Below are 16,475 nucleotides of genomic sequence, written 5' to 3' on the forward strand. Positions count from 1 at the left end.
TGCCGGGGGTGTTCCCTACGTTGCCTGTATGGGTATATGGTTGGGTAGGTGGTGACCACTGGTGGCCAGTGGCCAGTTGTGTGCGTGCGTAGAAATTACCATAAATCTGAAGGCTCGAATAAAAAAGGCTGCTCTGGTGAACTTGGCCAGCCAGTTCGTGTTGAGTTTTCGCGGCGAGCGGTTAACCGGAAACGCGGACAACCGAAGAACGGAATTTTTGAATATTAGTAGACCTGCGTGTCCACAGTGCCATGTCCACGGGACATCCTAGTGCTGAGCAAACAATCGACCCCCTATCCCGCTTTTGCCCATTCGGTGGCATCCACACAGGTGACCATGGTTCGCCGGGCATCGAGTGTTCCTCATCTGAATAGTAGTGGCGGCAGCAGTGCGGACAGCGCCGGAACGTCGGGCAGTCGTCGTGGTCGGGCTCCGGTGGCTGGCTCCCGCGGACGAAAGACGCCCTCGACCACATCCACCGGCCAGAGCCAGCGCCAGAGTTCCGGCAGCAGCAGCAGTATGCCACGATCACGAAGTCTGACCAATGGCATGCGTCGTCTTAGTCCACAAAAGGGGACTGGCAGTAGCGGTGGCACCGGTGGAGGAGGAGGTAGCTCCCGCAATACGCCGTATTTCCTGCGTTCACGCGAGAATGAGTAAGTAGTGTGGGATAAGGATTGCGGCGATGCTTCCCACCGTAATCAATAGGCGATAAGTTGTAAACAGTAAAGAGCCATAAATCAAATATTCAATCAATCCATTTAAAAATAGATACATATAATCCTTAAACTGTAGTCTTCGAAAAATATTGGTTTCTAAAATTATTTTAGAAGAGAGTTAAAGGTAAAACAATTTAATTGTTTTGGCCACTGAAAATGTACTTTTGGAGGTTTAATAGTCACAGGAACACTAAGAGCCAAGTCGGAATAGTGTCCATTATTTATTAAACATTTCTGTAAGGAGTCGCCGAGAAAATGTATTAATTTGCATCAGAACGTGTGGCAGGGCGGAAATCGAAAACGGAGGTCGGGGTAATGATAACACGACAGGCCGGGAGCCGGAGTAGCTCACCCCTAACAGGCGATCCATTAAAAACCCTTGAGGCAACGAAAATGACGGAAAGTCACAAACCCAACCATAATGACCACGCACAATAATCCAAGAGAGACAGTCGAACGGACGGACAGCCGAACGGACAGGCGGCAATCAAGCGGACAGACAAACGGACGACCACCACGTTAGCCAGACTGACCGGCCTCCATTTAAACACTCTCTGTGGGTAGCAAGCGGAGGAAGTATGGGCACAGATCAGGGGTTTGGATACCCAACGAGCACACGACACAAATCGATTTTGCAATTAAACCATATTGAAGTCTATAGCTGTGCCCGATGTCTGTATGCCCGGTATGACCGGAGTCGAGAGCGAAAGTGACACATTTGTGTATGTTGGTTTTTTTTTTTTTGTATATTCGATGCGGGTTCAGGTGCAGAAGACACAATGGAGTTAAGGTTAAGGACCCCAGTTTCCTAGCGCTCTGGCAAGTGGCAAGTGGGTTAAGTGCTAGTTTTGGACCTGCCTCGCTTTCGGAAGGATCATTAATAATTTAGCGAAGCACAGGTGATTGAAGGGTAAAAAGAAAGTTTGAACTAAGGCTACAATTTGCCATAAAATACAGACAATCGCAATGCACCATTAGATTTATCATTGTCTGCAGAAATTTCCAAACTATTGAGTATTAATTTGAGTAAATATACCCAAAATTGACACCTACGTTTGTCACTTAGTAATTTAATGAATTGTAGGGATATACGGAACCGAAATTTATTTAAGAGATACGATATGATTAATCCCACCAGGCTAACGGAATGGTGGGCGTTATAATTATTTTGAAGCACGCATGTGTTTCAGTCTTTTGATTAATTAATGCGTTGATAGCCGTATGATTGACGACACACATCGAAGACAGTGGTGCCATAATCAGTCATAAACATATATGTACATATGTACAATCCATATGTGGAACAGTATATGTGTATATAGGCAATTTCCCTACAGTGCTCAACCCACATGAATTTACGTGGCAGTCGGAAGTTTCAGTTTAAATATCCGTGTGGGATTTTATACTTTTCAAATTCATATATGGATTTTCTGGCATGCACAACACGAGTTAGGTCATTATTACGCTCCGCAGATAATCAAACCTGACATTTTGTTGCCTAAACCTCGCATGGCTAATAAATATCTCCTACTAGCGGCTCTGGTTGCCTCGGAGTCGGAATAGGTTTCGAATTCTATGCCCGGGAAATAAAAGTGAGAGTTTGGTTTTTTTTGTCCACTCGCTACAGTTTATTTGATTGGCAAACAAGTGGCCGAGGAAAACCCATTTTTTTTATTGCTCATACGATTTAGCCTAAATTTTCTCGTTACTTTTAAATCGGTGCTGGAAAAATATTTACCCCATGCAAATATCAACAATACTTACAAGTAGTAGGCTTCCATTTGCACAGGTATGAAATGTATATTTCATATTGCATTTATTTTTGTGTGGCTATTAATTGTCTGCGATAAAACAAATTTCTGTAATTGATTTGGAATATTAATTGGTGTATTGCAAAGTCCATTCTGGGTAACAAGGAATATTTGTAACCAAAATCAAAACTTTCGCTTTAAGTTAAGCCTTTGTAGTGGTTATATTGGCCTATTAAATATTAAGGGCTAGACCAAAAGTTGATTGAACTTTTCTTGGCGTTAGCTCCTCAAGTCGGCACTTTGGGGCTTCGTGTTAATTCCTTTCTATTGGCGCCTTATGAAATATTTACCAAGTGCACATATTTACCACAGCAGGCCCAACTCATGTCTGATTAATAATAGTAGAGTGAAGTATGGCCATTAGGGCATGAATGTTTAACGAGTCATTTACGTGAAAATGTTAAATGTCAGCTGTGTGCCACATACAATCACGCCAAGATGGGGCATCGCACATACGCCGTGTTGTCCAGCCTATTTGCAGTTCAATAAACCGTTTGTATTGGAAACTTCGTTTGCTTTGTTAGAGATTATTACATTTTCTGGATAATTACTGGGTTAGCGAGCAAGTGAAACCAAAAGTTTTTGGAATCCTTATCAATAATTTATTGCTTCATATTACCATATTTCCAAAAAGCTGCGATTAAATTCCTCCGAAGCGAGTTCGTTAATTCAATTGGAATGGGACCTGCGACTCCTAGCTCACCTTCACAATAGTGAGTTAGTCGATGCGGTGGTCAAATAAATCAGAAAAAACCCAAAAGTCACGCGCCATACCATCCACCCTTAACCTTGACTAATAATAGGCCGGTCGAAGTGTGAGCTCCATCAAGTTCAAGGCAAATCCACAAATTCTGGAAATTCGCAGGGCCCACAGCAAATGGAGCTCATAAAACAATGGGAGCTTTGTTTCACTTTGATTGATTAATTGTGATTCCGTTAATTGCGAGCTACATTTGGCATCATAGTTAAGCAACCATATCCTTGAAACCTTAAAATATATACGTGTTACTTGTTATTGATTAATTGCTACAATATATTGTACAAGTAATGTATGGGACATTAAATACAATTAAAATATATCTTCTCAGGATTGGTAGCGCTGACACGCTGGAAATCGTGGCCTCCAAGTCCACGGGCAGCGAGGAGTGCTCAACGCCGGAGGACAATATTAACGTGGTTGTAAGAGTGCGTCCTTTAAACGACAAAGAGAAAAGGGATCGACATGGGTCCACGCTTCAGTTTCCTGGAAACGGCCAGGTTATAGTACGTATTATTTTTACGAGCATTTCAACATGATGCTTAAACCAATCCGCTGCAGCTTGAAGGCAACGATGTGGGCCAGAAAAGGTCGCATAATCGCGATAGTGTACGGGTTTTCACCTATAACGTGGTATTTGAGCCGGGAGCCACACAGGAGGATATTCTGGACTACTCGGGTATAAAGCGCATCATTGAAATGGGCATCGAGGGTTTCAGTTGCACGGCTTTTTGTTACGGCCAAACGGGATCCGGCAAAACGCACACCCTCACTGGACCCCCCGATTTGGTCAGTCCAGGTCTGACAGACTTGTAAAATCCGTAAATCCTAAGTTGTTTCTTTTCTCTTTAAGTTCGTTGGCAAGCCGAATCCCAAGGATCCGCGTCATGGCCTCATCTTCCGCTCGTTTTTGTATCTCTTCCAATTGATTAAGAATCGCAAGGACGTCAATTACGTGCTAAAAGCCTCCTTCATGGAAATCTACAATGAGCGGGTAAGTGGCGCCCAACGAGGGACCTCTAATTTGGATTGACCTCTGCAATATCAATTTAAATCCTAATTGCATTTGCCATAATACCGATTGCTTGTCCGCAAACATGCATTCCACTGACCTCCATCCATCCATGGATGTCAGTACGCTCCACCCACCGAAAACAGACAGACTGGTAGTCAATCCAGCTATCGTGGATTGTCACTATGCGTGAAATGTTTCTGCATTTTGCGTGGCATTTCATTGATTTGTTTTCTTAGCCTACCCACCATTTCCATATTGGTTTCGCAAATTGAATTGCATTTTTTATCAATCCCCTAGGTAATCGATTTGCTAAACCCGGGAAGTGCACGAAAACCGTTGGCGGTGCGCTGGTCCAAGAAATCGGGTGGTTTCTTCGTGGAGAACCTTTTCACGGTGGACTGCGAAGAATTGGATGACCTTCTGGCCGTACTGGAAGAAGGTAAGCAGTATTTATACATATGTACATACATTCATAAAGTAGTTGTTTTGCTCACATTCTATATTGTCATTATGGTAGGTATGAGAAATCGTGCTGTTGGCTCTCATGCCATGAACGACCACTCCTCACGTTCTCATACAATATTGACGGTCCACATCCTATCCGATCAGCAGACGGACGGTGGGGTGTTCCTTTCCAAGCACGGAAAGATTAACTTCGTAGACCTGGCTGGCAGTGAGTTAACCAAGAAGACGATGAGCGAAGGGAAAACCCTAGAGGAAGCCAACAACATAAACAAGAGCCTTATGGTCCTCGGCTACTGTATCTCCTCGTTGAGCGATTCCAAGAAAAGGACGGGTCACATTCCGTACCGAGATAGCCAGCTCACCAAGCTACTGGCCGACAGTCTGGCGGGGAATGGTGTCACCTTGATGATCGCTTGCGTTTCCCCCGCCCACTATAATCATGCGGAAACCCTCAACACTCTGCGATATGCGTCGCGGGCGAAGAGGATACGCACCAAGCCCGTGATAAAGATGGATCCGAGGGAGGCGCTGATTCTCAGTCTAAAGCGTGACATCCATGCACTCCAAATGGAGAACGATCACCTGAAGGCGGCATTGAATCTTCATCATCAAGCAGCTCCAAATGGTGGGCCGGTTGAGAATCTTCTGGAGCTTCAACTGGATCGAGTTAGCAGCGGTGGCGGAGTACCAGTGCCCAAAGTTGATTTGCAGCGATTACCGGAGCTTGATGGCTCCGAACTCGCCGAGCTTGTTAAGCTATACATGGTGGAGAACGAATCCCTGAGGCAGGAGAATAATCATCTGTTCACCGTGCGGGAAACCATTCTTAGGGATCAGGAGATAGTCTGCCGAGAAAACGAGCGCCTGCTTAAGAAGCTGGAGGATGTCAATAAGTAAGTGGGATGCTTTGCATGTTGAATTCGGGTCGGAACGATAGTTTTAAGTCTTGAACTGGTTTTTGATTCCTTCTCCAGGACTGGCTCATTGTTCTCTCCCATTTCTGACTCGTTCTAGGTCGAATCCGAACGGGAATGAGGACAGTGAGCCAAGCCAGAAGGTCCAGCCGAATAAGGAGTGAAATATTACCTATATACATATATCGAATGTTTTCTACTTTTTAACCAGTTTTATGTAAAATGTATTCGTAAATGTTAAAAAAAAACAAGCCAAGAGTGTGACTAGTCATGTAAGGATTTGTAATAAAAGTTTGTTTTTGTTCCTATGAAGCTCGTAGCTTCTCTACATTTTTCATTACAAAGTAAAAACACTATGATTAAATTATGATTTAATGTTTATTAATATTCTTTTACAGAGTCTGTGTGCGTTCCCCATTGATACCAGCACGTCCGGCCATATCCCCAACGACAGGAAAGGAAACACCTGGCACTGAGATCTGGACAAATCCAGAACCGCTCCAATCTCCACCAGGACCAGATTTACCAATAGAGCAGCGGATGTCGGAGAACGCTAATAGACGGACAGATACGGCTCAAAAGCGAATCGATCAGAAAAGAATAGCCAAGAACATTCTGATTATGGCCAATGCATTCCGGAAACCGGACTCAGACATTACCAAGGAGTTGAACCTGAATCCGGAGGAGGCGCATGCTAAGCAGTCGACAGAGTTTATGCCAGAGTAAGTTTTTAGAAACATCACCTAATTAATTTTACTCATAATTTCATTTTTATTTCCAGCATGCTCACATAATTAACTTTAAATAAAAACAGTTGTAAACTATATATTTTTGCAATAAATAAAATAAACGGTGTACAAAACATTGATAAAAAAAATCTATAGCCAATAGGACATATATTGATACAATTTATGAAAGCTTATAGTTATTCCAAGATTCAAAAACTGTGAAATCTTTCCCCACACCAACAAGAAGCTTTCACCAACGGCTGGCAAAAGTCGGAAAACTAAAGCACCATTCTCAACGCGGTCACACTTTTTATAAATATTGATTTTTCAGCGCCCCCAATAAAATATTTCATCGAGAAGTAGAGCGCATATTTCTCGCTTACAATATTGGGGAAATCGAAATAAGCACAACTCAAATTGAATCAAATCAATATTACAGCAGTATTAGCATCCCAGCAACCACCATAGGTCTCGCGGAGACAGCCGTCCTGGACATAATGGCTGCTAATTTGCAACAGCAGCGCTCCATCAACTTGCAGCTACGGCGGGAAGTGGAGATGGAGCGTATGCCCGTCTCGGTGGCATGCTCCTTGATGATGAAGTACATGTTGGAGCACGAGGAGGAAGACTGCCTGCTCAGCGGCTTCACACAGAAGGTGAATCCGTTTCGCGAGAAAAGCTCCTGCAGCATCCTGTAGATTCGGATACATCATGATCCGGACCCAATCCTAACAGTATTATCCTATAATGTATACTCAATCACGGCGAAGTTCAGAATCAGTCGTATTACCTATTTGCTGTTCGTTGTAAGTGTGCTGACCTCAATTATGTCTATAAACTAAGTATATACATTGGAAACGGACGAACCGAGAATTTATGGATGTATAAACAAAATACGAGAAACCGTCTTCACCTAAAACGCCTGCATATGTGTGTATGAATATCGTGTATTTTGCTAATCCTGTAGCTCTTTATTGGAGAATTTAGCAAAGCCCCATCCTATATAGATGTTTCCTATTGAGATATTCCTGAAATAAAGTCATGTAACCAGTGATTTTCATGTGAAGGGTATTTGTTTCGATTTACCTGAGGAAGAATTTTCAAAATTTCAGAATGTTCCGGATGAGTGTCTCGCCTTTACCATGGACAATGCGACCAAGCAAGTTCCCATCCGCTAATCCCTACTTTATTTTCTTTGACCACTTTCGGATTAATCTTCAAAAGCGGGACATTTGCCATCTGAAACCGATTTCCTTGGCCAAAATAGCCGGCAGAAAATGGCGAGAAATGACAACCGCCCAAAAATCAGTTTTTGTGCAGATAGCCGAAATAAATCGAGCCAGGCTTAGGGCCCGTGGTCGCCCCAGTGTTCCAGTTGGTAGAGTAAGGCGCTGTCATATTAAAAGAGTTTATAAGGATAGTTCATTTTAGTGGGACTTGGAAAGTTTTTCAACGTTTAACTTAAAATGACACAGAAGCATTAGCAATTCCCGCCACTAGTTCAAATTTTCACGAGCCACTACCAACACTTCTATATCATCGCACAGCTGCTAATTCGACGTTCACCACACTGGCAATAGTTGTGGTCTGTAAAAAAGAGCAATTTTACGAAAGTACAGCATGAGTTCGGGCTTTGTGACTGAAGCTGAGGCGACCGAGCAAAGGCAGAGACGTCAGGAGGAATGGGAGCGTGTACGCCAGCCGGAGGATCCACTAGAACGACCTGAGGAACCCTACGATGGGCGCTCACTTTATGAACGCCTCAAACAAAATAAGGACAAGAAGGACATGGAGTTCGAGGAAGCCCACAAGCTGAGTAAGACTATGCCATAAACAATGCAATCTGGCCATCCTAACATGCGTAATATACGTATAGAAAACCTCATCCGTGGTCTGGACGATGATGAGGTGCAGTTTCTGGAATTGGTCGATGCCCATAAAATACACGCGGAGCGCCAGCAAATGCGCGACGAGGAGCTAGAACTAAAGGATTTTCGCAATCGTGTGGAAAAGCTGCAGGAGGAGAGTGTAGACAAGGTGGGTAAAGTTACAGCAACAATCAATTGATTTTACAATCACCCGAACTTCCGCAACCCTCAGAAACTGCAAGCTGAACTAAAAACCACAGCGAAGTCCGCGGGAGCTTCGGTCGGGCGTAGCACTCAGAAGACGCTGCTCGGCCAGGGCATCAAGAGAAAAAACGGCGAACTGCCCACCACCAGTAAAGTAGCCAAAATCACTGAGAATGAGGTCGAACAGACAGCGACAAATGAAGCAACCAAGGACCCTGCTGATAAGACAACGAACACCACATTAATTACAAACAAATACAACCAGGGGGCCCTAAAGTGCATCGCTATACTTCCGGGCATCGGCTCCTACACGGAGTCTAGTGACTCGGAGGCCAGCACCGATGAGGAGGAACCCAGTATGTGCAGCCGAACCGACTTATGTGGCCGCAAAATTCCCAAGAAGAAGCAGTGCTCAGAGTAGGATCAACTTTTTATTTGGATTCTTAAAGTGTAGTTTTTCCTTGCAAGAAAATATAGCCTAGAGTGTAAACGTAATATTTTACGCGTCCTTCTTTTTGTTTCTATTGCGATTCTTAACATTTGTCGTCTCGTAAAAGTTGCTGCCAATCTTCTTGCGTTTCTGACTGCGCTCCAGGGAGCGTTTTTGCTTTGCAGTCAACCGAGGAGCCTTTGAAGTGCTGGGTCCATCGTCGTCAGAGCTGCCAGCACCATCCGAATCACCAGGTTGTATTTTGGCCACTCGGAATTTACCAGACGATGTGATGGCCAGCTGTTGTGGCTTCTTTGACTTGGCCTTCTTGTGCACAACGCGTTGCAAGTCCTCATTGTACTCGTCCTCCGAGTAAAACTCGTCCGCTCCATCGCTAGACTCCTCGTCCTCTTCACCGAGGTTGTGGATGCGAGCCTTTTTCTTTGCCGCACGCTCGGCCTTCTGTTGCTCTAAAAGCTCTAGATCTATGTGATCAAGATCCTTCACATCTTCCTGCTCATACTCAAGACCCACGCGTATTTTTCGAAAATCTTGGATCTGCTTAAACTCGCGCGCCTTCTTTACAGACTCACTGACGAATGTAGGTGCCTCGGATTTAGCATCTTCGTTGGGATCCTCTGCAACTACTTCCTCCTCCTTACCCTCCTGGGATTTGGGAACTGCGAATCCTTCGGGTGGAACGTAGAAAGGAAGTTTGCCTCGTTGCCAATCGTTAAGCACCATACGGGCTGTTACCGTAACGTCCGGTTCACCGCCTTTTAGCAACTTGCCGGTCTTTTGAGCCAACTGTTCTAAAAAGTGCGTGGATGTGTTCCAGTGTTCAATTTTGTAGTTCTTTGAAATGTACTCCGGACGCACGCGTTTCAGCAGAGAGTCTACGTAATCTTCAGGATTTGTGACGAGCTCCACCCGCACCACACCCTTCAACACTTTCTCGGTGTCAGTCTCCGCGGTGGGATACACCACGCCAGGACAATCGATCAAGAAGATGCGTTTCATTAGCGTTATATACTGCCATACTTTCGTCTCCCCCGCAATTGGTGCTACCTTGCAAACCTTTTTTGATCGTAGCGCATTAATAACAGAAGATTTACCCACGTTGGGATACCCAATGAAGCCCACGCTGATCTGTTTTTTGTCCAAATGCAGTTTGCCCAACTGACGGAATAGATTGATGAGCGCACCTATAAAAATAATTGATTTTTATGACAAATAATTGATATTTTTACTTTATAAACTTACCTTTTCCAAAAGGATGTTGTAGGGAGGCATGGAAGGCAATAGTAGGATATTCGGCACTAAGAATAGCCACCCAACGCTGCGTTACCCACACCGGTACCAGATCAACCTTGTTCAGAATGAAAAATAGATGTTTGTGCGGTTTTTCCTTGCGCAAGAACTCCTCAATGTACTTCGAGCGCGTGCCCATGGGATCGCGGGCATCAAGAACCTGAAGCAGCACATCGGACGCATCGACCACCTTGTGCAACTCGTTCCAGATGCGTTTACTCTGCCCCGCACCGAACACCCAATCACGGACGGCCTTCTTTTCGCCAGTATCCTCGCGGATTAGATCTAAATCCTTAGCTGAATCGTACTTATCGGCCTGGTCATCGGCCGCCTTGCTTAAATCTTCCAGATCGCGAACCTTTAGGCTGACGCGCTTGCGCTGCTTTTTGGGCCCAAAGGTACTGTCGAAGCTCTCGGTGTCCAGCAAATGAACCCTTTTGTATTTTGCTGCCTCGTTCAGTAAAGTTACCGGTAACTGGGATGGCTTCATGATCACCTGGTAGGGATCCTTGACAGCCTTGCCAATCTCATCCTGGAACTTTTGCAAAGCAGTTTGCGAGATAACGCGGGAATTGCTAAACCACTTGGGCGTAGGCTCAACTCGAGCCATTGTTCCAGCAGGCAGGCGCCCCTAAAATAAAGCACATTTCCAGGATTAGTATGAATTATTAAATGGGTTGTGGAAAACATATTCGGCATTTTCTCTCTTGTATTTAATTTTTTCTTTTATATATTTACAACAAGAATGAAAACATAAGATTTGTAATTAAATTATTATACGGATAATAAGTCGTAACAAAATATACTTATGAAATCTTTTTATCTTTTAATGCTTTTAATTTTGAGTCGATCGTTTTAATTGCACCTTTGTGAAGTAGATGATAATTTTGAAAACTAAACAATGGTTATTGGATATTCATGTTGCAATAAATCCTTCCTATGTCTATAAGTGATGGTAAATCTTATGAATCCAAAGATAAGAATTATCGAAGATACATGTTGTAAAGCTAAATCTCACCTGGAAGGGGGCGGGCGTGAGGATCTTTCCAGTGCGATCGCGCTTGGCCTTGAAGTTACGGTACATCTGAAGCCGCTTGATGGTGCCCTTAGTGCGGGGGTGGGCGACTCCCTTGAGACCGCTTTTGGGGCGCTCCGGATTCATGGAGTGGTTTGAGTGGTTGAATCCCTGCGTCCGGGGCTTACCCGGGGTGCTGCGTACCTTTGGCATGGTGTCTCAAGAATGTCGTGTGCCTTGTTTATAAATCAAATCGTATATTTGAACACGATCAAACCAAACCACACGTGTTTTTATATGAAATAAAAAAACAAAGGGATCGTGCGTTTTTCAGCACTGTCTGGACTTAGTATCCAACACTAAAATGCGCTTCAGAAAATATCGACTACGAGGACTGGCCACACTAAAATCCCAACAGTAATAAACACCAGTTTGGGTACAACTTAACAATTATTTGCATTTATTAAATGCAACTATAACCGGGGCACATGTGGTATTTAAATAATTTTTTGCAAATTTAGTGAATTTAAAAAACATGTAGTACTCTCTTAGCTTCTTTCTTTTTGGTTAAATGTTATGGAACTACTATTCCTATTGGGCATATACTTATGACCATCACTGTGTTCAAGTATCAAGCTGGTTTTATATCCGTGTGCCTATGTACATTTGTATCCGCTTGGCCACGAGCTTTGGCTGCACTTGGCAAACTTAATAAATTAAACATTGAATCCTGCCTATTGCAACGATAATATAATCTGATTTAGTGCATTAAGAACGACAAGTAGCGATTATAATAGTAGATTTTAGCATTTGAGCTAAATTTATTTCCCAACCGCGTCTTGGGATTGCGTATGCGTGAGCCAGTACCTGCATGTGTGTGTGTTTTGGAATGTGGCCCTGCACGAAATTCAAATAGTGACCATCCTTGAGATTTTGCATACTGGCAAGATGGACGAGCACACGTTAAACGACCTGTTGGAGTGCTCCGTGTGTCTTGAGCGACTGGACACCACATCGAAGGTGCTGCCATGCCAGCACACCTTCTGCCGCAAATGCTTGCAGGTGAGTAATTGTTGTGGGTTTGCTACATATATATCATATAACCGAATGATTTCATCATTCTATGCCAGGACATTGTGGCCAGTCAGCACAAGTTGCGATGCCCGGAGTGCCGCATCCTGGTCTCTTGCAAAATTGATGAGCTGCCTCCAAACGTCTTGCTGATGCGAATCTTAGAAGGTAACAGCTAACGCCCACACCAACCTAAACTGGCACAGCACAACAGCCTACGCTCAAAATCAAAGAATGGTTGACTTTATGAGTGCGGCAAAGTGGCTTTGGCAATTGAATATGGCGTTTACCTGGTCTTTACCTACCTTTAAACACCCTTTCTTTAATTCTCACAGGCATGAAACAAAATGCAGCAGCTGGCAAAGGAGAAGAAAAGGGAGAGGAGACTGAAACACAGCCGGAAAGGGCCAAACCTCAGCCGCCAGCGGAATCAGTGGCCCCGCCTGACAACCAACTACTCCAGCTGCAGTCACATCAGCAATCTCATCAGCCGGCTCGTCACAAGCAACGTCGATTTCTACTCCCCCACGCCTATGCCCTCTTTGACTTCGCCTCCGGTGAAGCCACCGATCTAAAGTTCAAGAAAGGGGATCTGATACTGATCAAGCATCGCATCGACAACAACTGGTTTGTGGGTCAAGCGAATGGTCAGGAGGGCACATTTCCCATCAACTACGTCAAGGTATCGGTTCCGCTGCCCATGCCGCAGTGCATTGCCATGTATGACTTTAAGATGGGGCCCAACGACGAGGAGGGATGCCTCGAATTTAAGAAAAGCACTGTAATACAGGTAATGCGCCGAGTTGATCATAATTGGGCAGAAGGACGAATTGGCCAGACCATCGGAATCTTTCCAATAGCATTCGTTGAGCTGAATGCAGCGGCCAAAAAGCTGTTGGACAGCGGGCTACACACCCATCCATTCTGCCATCCACCGAAGCAACAGGGGCAGCGGGCCCTTCCTCCGGTTCCAGTTATTGATCCCACGGTGGTCACGGAATCCAGTTCGGGATCCTCCAATTCCACGCCGGGCAGCAGCAATTCAAGCTCCACATCCAGCTCGAATAACTGCAGTCCGAATCACCAAATCTCACTGCCGAATACCCCCCAACATGTAGTAGCTTCCGGATCGGCGTCTGTTCGTTTCCGTGACAAGGGAGCAAAGGAGAAACGCCACTCACTAAATGCTTTGCTGGGAGGAGGAGCTCCATTAAGTCTGCTGCAGACCAACCGCCATTCGGCTGAAATTCTTAGCCTGCCCCATGAACTAAGCCGCTTGGAAGTTTCCAGCTCAACAGCTCTAAAACCCACGTCAGCCCCACAGACATCGCGTGTACTTAAGACCACTGTTCAGCAGCAGATGCAACCGAATTTACCCTGGGGATACTTAGCCCTGTTCCCATACAAACCACGCCAAACGGATGAGCTGGAATTAAAAAAGGGTTGTGTTTACATTGTGACCGAACGATGTGTGGACGGTTGGTTCAAGGGAAAAAACTGGTTGGACATCACTGGAGTGTTCCCGGGCAACTACCTGACGCCCCTGCGCGCCCGCGACCAGCAGCAGTTAATGCATCAATGGAAATATGTTCCCCAAAATGCAGACGCCCAGATGGCACAAGTACAGCAGCATCCAGTTGCACCAGATGTGCGACTCAACAACATGCTGTCCATGCAACCGCCTGATTTGCCACCTCGTCAGCAGCAGGCTACCGCCACGACCACCAGTTGCTCTGTGTGGTCGAAACCAGTGGAGGCGCTGTTCAGCAGAAAATCGGAGCCCAAGCCTGAAACTGCCACAGCTTCGACTACGAGCAGCAGTTCCTCTGGAGCAGTGGGACTTATGAGGAGATTAACTCACATGAAAACACGCTCCAAATCTCCGGGAGCGTCCTTGCAGCAAGTTCCGAAAGAAGCTATTAGCACAAATGTGGAATTTACAACAAACCCATCAGCTAAATTGCATCCAGTACATGTAAGGTTAGATCCGCAATAATAAGTTATCTTTATAGACCAGAATAAAAGTTTAATTGTTTTGTCTCTTCAGATCCGGCTCGTGCCCCAGTCAGCTGCAGCACAGTCAACCGCTCAATGAAACTCCAGCAGCCAAGACAGCGGCACAACAACAGCAGTTCCTACCCAAGCAGCTGCCTTCCGCTTCTACGAACAGCGTTTCGTACGGATCGCAACGCGTGAAAGGAAGCAAGGAACGTCCTCACTTGATTTGGTTCGTTAGGCTTAATTTGAATGCTTTAACTTTTAACTGACTCTTGGATTTTGATTCAGCGCGAGACAATCATTAGATGCAGCTACATTTCGCAGTATGTACAACAATGCCGCGTCGCCGCCGCCACCTACTACTTCCGTGGCCCCAGCTGTCTACGCCGGCGGTCAGCAACAGGTGATTCCTGGAGGTGGAGCGCAATCCCAGTTGCATGCCAATATGATTATTGCACCCAGCCATCGGAAGTCGCACAGCCTAGATGCGAGTCATGTGCTGAGTCCCAGCAGCAATATGATCACGGAGGCGGCCATTAAGGCCAGCGCCACCACTAAGTCTCCTTACTGCACGAGGGAAAGGTGGGTTTTGCAATACATTATTGTGAGCTTAGAGATTTACTAATGCAACCTTTTATCGTAGTCGATTCCGCTGCATTGTGCCGTATCCACCAAACAGTGACATTGAACTAGAGCTACATTTGGGCGACATTATCTACGTCCAGCGGAAGCAGAAGAACGGCTGGTATAAGGGCACCCATGCCCGTACCCACAAAACCGGGCTGTTCCCCGCCTCCTTTGTTGAACCGGATTGTTAGGAAAGTTATGGTTCAAACTAGAATTTATTAAGCGAAATTCCAAATTACTTGTCTAAAAGGATTCAATCGTCGGTCTATTCGGGCTTCCAAATACGCAATCTCATATTTCTCTTTTCAAAAAAGAAACCGTTTTGTACTCTTCCAATCGAATGGGCAGCTCGCCGTTGTACTTTTTTATACAATGCTTGATCAAAATAGGCTAGCCATGTAAGACTTAGGGAACAGTTACTTAAGCCTTAGCGATTAGTTAGCTAGAGAAATAATCTAACCGATCCTTGTGCCCTCTACAAAGTTATTTGTAATATACGATACTCAGTAATACCCTTTGGTCGTTTTAACTTATTTTATTCACCAAGCAAAACATCGAGGCTAACTGTGGATTCAACTACGGCAGGCAAGGTTACTCGCTTTTTTCGAACTTGGATCCGTAGATGGGCACGTACTGTAGGACCAGCTTCCAGTCGGTGTAGTAAAGCACGGCCAGGCCAGCAGCTCCTCCGAATCCGGCTCCAGATCGGATGCTACGAATTAAAAGAAACTAGTTTAGTTCTCTGGATGGGGTTATGCAATGTGTGCTTTGGTAGCAGTAAAAGAGCGGGAACACTAATGAATTCATGATGCAGAATCAAGCACGACAGCATATACTTACAAGGAACTCGCTATCTCAGCGTGCTTCTTGCCAAAAGGTATGCGGAAAGCCATTTTTGTTGATTTAATAACTTTTCACACGCACCAAAATGTTCGCAATGAACGCAATAGTTTCAAATGTCCTAAATAATACCACTACAGTGTGACCGTAGGATAGCGTAAAACTTTAAAAGCAAGGTGTGACAACACTGTGCGGCCTACGTGAGAACAACAACTAGTCATCAACAAAAACTAATATTCGCAAAGAACTCATCAAAAATTACGAAATTAAAATGAAAATATCCGTTTTTGGGGAGCTTAACACATTCGAGCTGTTTGTCCTGTCCACTGTGATACCGGCGGTGTTCGTTTTCCTTTGGACTCTGATATCTGGCGATATGAAGGTACGGCAGATAGTGCTTATCAGAATGGTTAATTTTAAGTAATTTTCCCTTTCTGCCCTGAGTTTACAGAACTTCAAGGGCAGCAAATTGGCATACTCAGTTTATACGGCCAAGGATCCCATTAATTGCTATCAAGACTACGAACCAGAGAAGCAAAAGGATACGTAGACTATGTGCCGGGTTGGATTACCAGGGCCCACCATCTTTTATACTTTTATTGCATATATGTATGTATGCAAATTGTGTGATGAATAGAAGAGGGTTTTTGAAAAAAGACAATAAACCTTTGTGGGCTGCATTTCATATTTTGTTTTTTCTTT

At 44.8% G+C, this 16,475-nt stretch overlaps 8 protein-coding genes across 15 annotated transcripts; 6 read left to right on the forward strand and 2 right to left on the reverse strand.

Moving 5' to 3' along the window:
• Positions 1-152: 152 nt before the first annotated feature.
• On the forward strand, positions 153-6,528 carry Klp54D (Kinesin-like protein at 54D; the record flags this gene model as incomplete). Of its 5 annotated transcripts, none has more annotated exons than NM_001316425.1 (8): positions 153-656; positions 3,619-3,793; positions 3,849-4,076; positions 4,141-4,281; positions 4,600-4,741; positions 4,820-5,660; positions 6,080-6,403; positions 6,463-6,528. In NM_001316425.1, the coding sequence occupies exons 1-8, from the start codon at positions 337-339 to the stop codon at positions 6,473-6,475; spliced, it is 2,184 nt and encodes a 727-aa protein (NP_001303354.1). In that variant the 5' UTR covers positions 153-336. The 5 variants fall into 4 exon arrangements, with proteins under 5 accessions (NP_001303354.1, NP_001303355.1, NP_524883.2 ...); NM_080144.3 differs by lacking the exon at positions 6,463-6,528 and having other exon boundaries at positions 6,080-6,407; NM_001259469.2 differs by lacking the exons at positions 6,080-6,403; positions 6,463-6,528 and adding an exon at positions 5,742-5,988.
• Positions 6,529-6,727: 199 nt separating this feature from the next.
• CG43324 (uncharacterized protein) lies at positions 6,728-7,473 on the forward strand. Its single transcript, NM_001259470.2, has one exon. The coding sequence runs from the start codon at positions 6,907-6,909 to the stop codon at positions 7,105-7,107; it is 201 nt and encodes a 66-aa protein (NP_001246399.1). The 5' UTR covers positions 6,728-6,906; the 3' UTR covers positions 7,108-7,473.
• Positions 7,462-8,974, forward strand: CG14480 (uncharacterized protein). Of its 2 annotated transcripts, NM_137387.2 has the most exons (4): positions 7,462-7,787; positions 7,841-8,225; positions 8,286-8,446; positions 8,510-8,974. In NM_137387.2, the coding sequence occupies exons 2-4, from the start codon at positions 8,030-8,032 to the stop codon at positions 8,900-8,902; spliced, it is 750 nt and encodes a 249-aa protein (NP_611231.1). In that variant the 5' UTR covers positions 7,462-7,787; positions 7,841-8,029; the 3' UTR covers positions 8,903-8,974. The 2 variants fall into 2 exon arrangements, with proteins under 2 accessions (NP_611231.1, NP_001246400.1); NM_001259471.2 differs by lacking the exon at positions 7,462-7,787 and having other exon boundaries at positions 7,977-8,225.
• Positions 7,462-8,974, forward strand: CG46428 (uncharacterized protein). 2 transcript variants are annotated; one of them, NM_001382144.1, is made up of 4 exons: positions 7,462-7,787; positions 7,841-8,225; positions 8,286-8,446; positions 8,510-8,974. In NM_001382144.1, the coding sequence occupies exons 1-2, from the start codon at positions 7,559-7,561 to the stop codon at positions 7,867-7,869; spliced, it is 258 nt and encodes an 85-aa protein (NP_001369096.1). In that variant the 5' UTR covers positions 7,462-7,558; the 3' UTR covers positions 7,870-8,225; positions 8,286-8,446; positions 8,510-8,974. The 2 variants fall into 2 exon arrangements, with proteins under 2 accessions (NP_001369096.1, NP_001369095.1); NM_001382143.1 differs by lacking the exons at positions 8,286-8,446; positions 8,510-8,974 and having other exon boundaries at positions 7,462-8,066.
• On the reverse strand, positions 8,901-11,578 carry Ns2 (Nucleostemin 2). Its single transcript, NM_137388.4, has 3 exons — positions 11,241-11,578; positions 10,175-10,853; positions 8,901-10,116 (listed from the first exon to the last, which is right to left on the reverse strand). Exons 1-3 carry the CDS (start codon positions 11,448-11,450, stop codon positions 8,981-8,983), a joined length of 2,025 nt encoding a protein of 674 aa, NP_611232.1. The 5' UTR covers positions 11,451-11,578; the 3' UTR covers positions 8,901-8,980.
• A 275-nt stretch (positions 11,579-11,853) lies between these two features.
• On the forward strand, positions 11,854-15,444 carry POSH (Plenty of SH3s). Its single transcript, NM_079052.4, has 6 exons — positions 11,854-12,299; positions 12,368-12,476; positions 12,644-14,288; positions 14,356-14,535; positions 14,595-14,888; positions 14,950-15,444. The coding sequence occupies exons 1-6, from the start codon at positions 12,186-12,188 to the stop codon at positions 15,122-15,124; spliced, it is 2,517 nt and encodes an 838-aa protein (NP_523776.1). The 5' UTR covers positions 11,854-12,185; the 3' UTR covers positions 15,125-15,444.
• Positions 15,218-15,906, reverse strand: UQCR-6.4 (Ubiquinol-cytochrome c reductase 6.4 kDa subunit). 2 transcript variants are annotated; one of them, NM_001274128.2, is made up of 2 exons: positions 15,774-15,906; positions 15,218-15,645 (listed from the first exon to the last, which is right to left on the reverse strand). In NM_001274128.2, exons 1-2 carry the CDS (start codon positions 15,824-15,826, stop codon positions 15,525-15,527), a joined length of 174 nt encoding a protein of 57 aa, NP_001261057.1. In that variant the 5' UTR covers positions 15,827-15,906; the 3' UTR covers positions 15,218-15,524. The 2 variants fall into 2 exon arrangements, with proteins under 2 accessions (NP_001261057.1, NP_611233.1); NM_137389.4 differs by having other exon boundaries at positions 15,455-15,645.
• Positions 15,907-15,950: 44 nt separating this feature from the next.
• CG42239 (uncharacterized protein) lies at positions 15,951-16,452 on the forward strand. Its single transcript, NM_001144220.3, has 2 exons — positions 15,951-16,155; positions 16,225-16,452. Exons 1-2 carry the CDS (start codon positions 16,045-16,047, stop codon positions 16,321-16,323), a joined length of 210 nt encoding a protein of 69 aa, NP_001137692.1. The 5' UTR covers positions 15,951-16,044; the 3' UTR covers positions 16,324-16,452.
• The last annotated feature ends 23 nt before the right edge of the window (positions 16,453-16,475 follow it).

The sequence above is a fragment of the Drosophila melanogaster genome, chromosome 2R (assembly GCF_000001215.4).
Source record: "Drosophila melanogaster chromosome 2R".
Lineage (NCBI taxonomy): Eukaryota > Metazoa > Arthropoda > Insecta > Diptera > Drosophilidae > Drosophila > Drosophila melanogaster.

Coding starts and splice junctions, on each gene's coding strand:
- Ns2 (NM_137388.4), bottom strand. CDS start 11,450: ATGCCAAAGGTACGCAGCACCCCGGGTAAGCCCCGGACGCAGGGATTC. Junction 10,854..11,240: donor TCACGCCCGCCCCCTTCCAG/GTGAGATTTAGC, acceptor GCTTTATTTTAG/GGGCGCCTGCCTGCTGGAAC. Junction 10,117..10,174: donor ACAACATCCTTTTGGAAAAG/GTAAGTTTATAA, acceptor TTATTTTTATAG/GTGCGCTCATCAATCTATTC.
- UQCR-6.4 (NM_001274128.2), bottom strand. CDS start 15,826: ATGGCTTTCCGCATACCTTTTGGCAAGAAGCACGCTGAGATAGCGAGT. Junction 15,646..15,773: donor GCTGAGATAGCGAGTTCCTT/GTAAGTATATGC, acceptor TTTAATTCGTAG/CATCCGATCTGGAGCCGGAT.
- CG43324 (NM_001259470.2), top strand. CDS start 6,907: ATGGCTGCTAATTTGCAACAGCAGCGCTCCATCAACTTGCAGCTACGG.
- CG42239 (NM_001144220.3), top strand. CDS start 16,045: ATGAAAATATCCGTTTTTGGGGAGCTTAACACATTCGAGCTGTTTGTC. Junction 16,156..16,224: donor TGATATCTGGCGATATGAAG/GTACGGCAGATA, acceptor CTGAGTTTACAG/AACTTCAAGGGCAGCAAATT.
- POSH (NM_079052.4), top strand. CDS start 12,186: ATGGACGAGCACACGTTAAACGACCTGTTGGAGTGCTCCGTGTGTCTT. Junction 12,300..12,367: donor TCTGCCGCAAATGCTTGCAG/GTGAGTAATTGT, acceptor ATTCTATGCCAG/GACATTGTGGCCAGTCAGCA. Junction 12,477..12,643: donor GCTGATGCGAATCTTAGAAG/GTAACAGCTAAC, acceptor TAATTCTCACAG/GCATGAAACAAAATGCAGCA.